General features: G+C 34.6%; 1 protein-coding gene across 3 annotated transcripts; it reads right to left on the minus strand.

The window, feature by feature from the left end:
* Positions 1-231: 231 nt before the first annotated feature.
* Positions 232-5,350, minus strand: LOC107635090 (AT-rich interactive domain-containing protein 1). 3 transcript variants are annotated; one of them, XM_016338457.3, is made up of 3 exons: positions 5,099-5,350; positions 3,339-4,423; positions 232-1,652 (listed from the first exon to the last, which is right to left on the minus strand). In XM_016338457.3, exons 2-3 carry the CDS (start codon positions 4,278-4,280, stop codon positions 840-842), a joined length of 1,755 nt encoding a protein of 584 aa, XP_016193943.1. In that variant the 5' UTR covers positions 4,281-4,423; positions 5,099-5,350; the 3' UTR covers positions 232-839. The 3 variants fall into 3 exon arrangements, with proteins under 3 accessions (XP_016193943.1, XP_088341531.1, XP_020977494.1); XM_088485405.1 differs by lacking the exon at positions 5,099-5,350 and adding an exon at positions 4,628-4,924; XM_021121835.2 differs by lacking the exon at positions 5,099-5,350 and adding an exon at positions 4,563-4,796.
* Between the last annotated feature and the right edge of the window lie 262 nt (positions 5,351-5,612).

Raw genomic sequence — 5,612 nt, forward strand, 5'->3', positions numbered from 1 at the left:
AAATAACTATCACCAACTATATAAAAGGAAGCCCGAGACCCCCTCAGATACGTCACTCATCCTACACACCTTATATCTCTCAGATCCATTCTGACTTGAGCATCAGAGTGTCTTTGCAAGTATCACCCTCCGCTGCTCCAATCAGACAATCCGACAACCGCTTCGACTCCCAAATCCTCGATCCATCTCATTATCCATACCAGAGACTTCTAGTACAGTCAAGAATATCAATTGTCCTTCCCATAATGGCAAAATTAACTTTGGAATGACAAAATCAATTCCCAACACTACATAAATTACACCTTGATGCATTTGTTCACAACCTCTCAAAATAAAATATTGATCTATATTCCTGATGCAGTTCTTCAACTTTTAATAAACCCTCGTAAACTCAAAACAAGGAAATTTAAAATAAGAAAAAAAAAAAAAAACTTGTGCAAGATCACCCGGGGCTGCAACGCATTATTATGATGGACAGAAAGCATATCTCAATTGGAGGCATGTAAGCTAAATGCAACTCCAATTTCTAAGCCGTTCAAATCTTTATAGTTTGCAGCTTCCACCATCAGAATATCATTTCTCATCTGTCCTATATTGTTCCTATCCTGAACCGAACCAAATCAATCATTTGAGCCTTGTACTCCTTGAAAGCAATGGTGATTTCATATTCTAAGCAATGATAGGAGGATCTGTTGATACTGAAAATTGCTGCAGCAGAGATGCACACAATAATGATTTTAAGGAGAGAGATCAATTGGTAAAGAAAACTGCCGAGACATGAAGACGTGTGAAGCTGCCGAACTTTACATTCTCAATGGAACCAATGACTTGGATAACATTCACTTGCTATGTTCCGTTTTCTTGGGCTTTTTGGGAGACAATAAGGTGATGTTGCGCGATTTGTGTGTTTGATGTCCAAAAGCATTCTTCAATGGACCATATTCTGATTCATCATCATCACTGTCAATGTCATCCGGAGTATTCCTATTTTGGTATCCTCTGCGCTGCAAAATAAAGACATTGAAGTAGTAACTTACTAAATCTTCCCTGCTCTTTGTAGGAAATGATTTGAAAATTTGATCCCAAAAACATTTTTCAAGTGAAGGAGGGTTTGATTTCACCACATCCTTGAACTTCTTCTCATCGTCTTCTGTCCACAATCGCCTAACATCTTCGCCTGTCTTGTGTAAATTCCACAGATAAAAAGCCACACCCAATTCCAACTTAACTTTAGCCCTTTTCTGAGCAATGTGGAACCGGACACACTCAACAGAACCTTGTACTTCACAGCCACATGAATCTTTCCTTCCTGTTCCGATAGGATCTCTTTCTATGACTTTGGACTTTATCTCTGCTGATGGCCATATTTGGCTTCCCAACCACTTGGAATCACTTTCAATTGCCACACCAGTCCATTCGGGCACTTCAGCTTGATGGGATGGCCCAACAGGAATGGGCACCATGCTACATTGGTCAAGTAACAGTTTCTCCACTTCTGAATGAGGACTTGGGTTTCTCTCGGAACCTCCCTGTATTCCTCTCATATTTGAAGAGACACCACAAGTTAAATTCTTGTCAGATTTCAACCTCTCTCTAAGGTTGTAGTTTGCCCCAACCTGATCATCATACATGCAAGGATGCATCTTCTGACCCTACCAAAAAAAAAAAGGAATAATATTTTGGTTTTAGCATATGTTCAATTTTTTATTTAATGGAAACAAGTAGCAACAATTTGACAAATATCCAAGGAATCTCAAGAACCAGCTTATAAAAAAGCGTTTGACATCTACAAAGTAAGCAATCACTTCTCCTAAGAACTTCTCTATAGATGGTAACTTAATGAATTGTGGGATCCATTAAAAATTAATCTACAGTTTGGTAATTTCCCTGCAGAAAATGGTTCAAAATCTGTATGCAGTATTTGTTCTTTCAACAAGATAGGCTATTAAAGTTAAGCAAATGTCTGGCTAGATATAATCCCGTTAATATAAATCGAAGTTGTTAAATGCTTTTGAATTATCACAAAAGACCAGGTTTGAGCACAACAGAGGCATCACATATGTTTTTGTGTGTGTAATAAATTGCACAATTAAATTATAGAGGATTTGAGAGCATATTGAAGTCAAGCACACCATTGAAGCAAGCATACAGTACAAAAAGAGACGGTCGAAAATATATTTGTATAAGAGTAAAGCATCGTTTTTGTCCCCAACATTTGGAGTAAATTCCAAAGTTGTCTCTGATGTTTAAATCGTCCTATTTAAGTCCCTAACATTTCAAAATTGACTCAATGTTGTCCTGTCGTTAGAGATCTGTAAACAGAATTGGCAGCGGGACAAAATTGAGACGATTTTGAAACGTTAGGGACTTAAATAGGACGAAAACGTTGGAGACAAAAACAATACATAAAAATGAATTTTAATTTTATCCTTCAATAATATCAATTTTTTAGGGTAGATAGTTATTCAGTTTTTTTAGTCACATCAAAGTAAATTATACTTAATCACATTACTTTCATTCTAAATAAATTTATTTTTTTATAATTTTATTCTTAAAGATTTTTACTCATTATGAAATATTTGTAGTATGACTAGTACATAAACTCATCATGTATCATTTTTTTTCTTTTTCGCAAGTTTATGTATTAGTTATTCTACAAACATTTCATGATGAGTAAAAATCTTTAAGAGTAACATTATAAAAAATAAATTTATTTAGAATGAAAATAATGTGATTAAGCGTAATTTACTTAGATGTAATTAAAAAATAATTGAATAACTATGTACCGTAAAAAATTGATATTATTGAAGGATAAAAGTAAAATTTATTTCTATATATTGTTTTTGTCCCCAACGTTTTCATCCTATTTAAGTCCTTAACATTTCAAAATCGTCTCAATGTTGTCTCTCCATCAATTTTGTTAACAGATCCCTGACGGCAAAATAACATTGAGCCAATTTTGAAACGTTAGGAACTTAAATAGGACGATTTAAACGTTAGGGACAACTTTGGAATTTACCCCAAACGTTAGGGACAAAAACAATACTTTACTCTTTGTATAATATAATCCAAACACAGCATCTGTGATTCCATTTATAAATAGAAAAATTACAAATGCCTAATGATTGATAAGACCAACATCAGAAGAAAATTCGTAACAATTTGAAAAGATACCAGAAATTTAAATTGCATAGAGATATATAATCAATTAGATATTCAGGGTAAAAAAGCAATATCATGTTAGGATTTTCTACATTTTATTGTCTCAGCACAAAACATCACTAATGATCTGCATGACAAATGAACAGTCCATAGTTATATAATATATTCACGATTACCTGCCAACTGACGTGATCACTGCTAAAAAAGGTGGCTTGCCGAAACAGCAAAACCTGCTTCCAAATCTCCTCACTACCATAAGACTTCCACTTTGACTTTTCGGGCATTGAACCAACTGCAGGATCACAAGGATTCTTAGCAATACCAGTAAGCCAGCTTAGCATTTCAGACATAGACTCTCTCTTCCTCTTTCGACCAAAGCTCTCTTTATTAACAGTGGATGGATCCAATACCATCACATCGTCGTCGTCGTCGTCATGACCATCATTTTTATCACAACTATCGGATGGATCCAATACCATCACATCGTCGTCGTCGTCATGACCATCATTTTTATCACAACTATCACCTTCTTCCGACAATGTAGGCATTATGTTTGCTTCATCAGATATGTCCACTGTTGATGTCTTAATTTCATTCAAATGGTTCTGTATATCACTTGAATTATTTGAAAAGTTATTGCTGCAAAAGCTTCCAATACTAGGCCCATTCATCTTATGGTCCAGTGCATTCAAATCAACAATTTTCTTTGCACCGCTGAGCTCAGGATTCAATCCCCTAACCCTATTAGTTCCACACAACTTCCTTCCATCCACGAAATCACATGCTGTCTTAATTTTATCCCCTGCACCTTCCTCGCTATAAACATCTAACAAGAAATCAGCCTGCACCTCCATCAACTTCTTACCAAAACTAACCCTATCATCCATTAAACCACACTCAGGGAACTTACTATCAGCAACATTCTTCAGCCATGTCTCTAGTGTACTCAAGTGCTTACTATAAACAAGTTCAATAGATGAACCAACATTTAAACCTAAACCATATTCTTCCGCAACCAAATCCCACAGCATATTCTTACAAACAGCATCATAGCCACCTTTCTCCTTCACCACCATGAATAGCTTATACAAATCCAAAGGCTCACCACTACACATCATATTTCTAGACTAGAACTAAACTCCTTTCAAAACAACATTGAAAAGGAAACAACAACCAACACAAATGTTAACTTCACCTTCAACCTCTTCTAAGGGCTTTTAGTAAAATTCAGAAGCAACTCCATCATCGAACATCAACCACCCTGCCACGTATAACAGATTCAAATCCATAAACCCAAAAGTATCATTCTAAAGTTGTTTCAATTCTATTCCAACAACAACAATAACAACAACAACAACAAAAGCGCATATGCACAAACGGAAAAAAAAAATCAAACGCACAAAAAAGATCCGAAAGCAAACTTCGAATTGAAGCATTCGGAGTGAGAATTGATAAGTAAAGGTACCGATTGAGAAACATAGGGTGGTTGAGTTAAAGAGAGAGAAAGCGCTATGTGTGGCTTCTTTCTCTCTGTACATATCGAAGAGAGATAGAAATTTGGGCGTCCCGCGCTTTGTTTCTCTCTCTAAAACAAATAAGAAAGCAGAAATTGCAGATGGCATCAATGGGAAAACGAAGAGGAGAGAAAGTGAGGGGTCGAATTTCAAGTTTTGAACAGATTCAGACCCCTCTTCTTCAATTTTTTTTTTTAATTTTTATTTTTTGGAAGTATTAGGTGTTTTCCAAAAATCAGAAAATGAACAACTTTGCAATTTGCAGGAAAGTATATTAATAATAAAAGAAGGGTTTTGTATTATTTTTAAAAAAAAAATCCAGATTTTCATTTGAAGCAAGTATGAATCAATTTTTTTATTGGGAGTAAAAAGAGATTAAAAATAAAAATAAAAAAGTAGATTGGAGGGGAGAGAAGACATACCTCTGATATATAGAGAGAATAAGAGAAAATGGCTTCTTATGATGATTTGTAAATTGTAACCCTATTGTGGCCCTAAATTGACCTATTTGGCTTTTGTACCAAATTTCTCCTAGGTTTTGAAATGGTTTTGTATTATCAACCCCCAAAACTCTTATAATTTCCTTCTTTTGTTTCTTGTTTAAGATGAGAAGAAGAGAAGGGAGAGTTTAATAGATTTTATATTAGAAATAAAAAAAAAAGTTGAATAACCCTATTTTTTATATTGAGGGTGGATGAGATAATTGATAAGGATGCTATGAATTCCCTCTCTCCTTCCTATTTCTCTCTCTTTCTATAATAATAAAAAATATTATTATTAAGTTTAAATTGTAATGAATTAAATTGAAAGATACACTAACTATGGTTAATATTTAACTATAGTTGTTGTAGTTGAGTTAGGTTTTTGGATAGGTGAATGGTAGAAGGTGATTAGCTGGCATTTTTTACAAAAAAGTGAAAAAAAGACCTTATGAAA

This window comes from Arachis ipaensis, chromosome B4 (assembly GCF_059453495.1).
Source record: "Arachis ipaensis isolate K30076 ecotype BB chromosome B4, ASM5945349v1, whole genome shotgun sequence".
Classification (NCBI taxonomy): domain Eukaryota; kingdom Viridiplantae; phylum Streptophyta; class Magnoliopsida; order Fabales; family Fabaceae; genus Arachis; species Arachis ipaensis.

Coding starts and splice junctions, on each gene's coding strand:
- LOC107635090 (XM_016338457.3), bottom strand. CDS start 4,280: ATGATGTGTAGTGGTGAGCCTTTGGATTTGTATAAGCTATTCATGGTG. Junction 1,653..3,338: donor GTGATCACGTCAGTTGGCAG/GTAATCGTGAAT, acceptor TTTTTTTGGTAG/GGTCAGAAGATGCATCCTTG.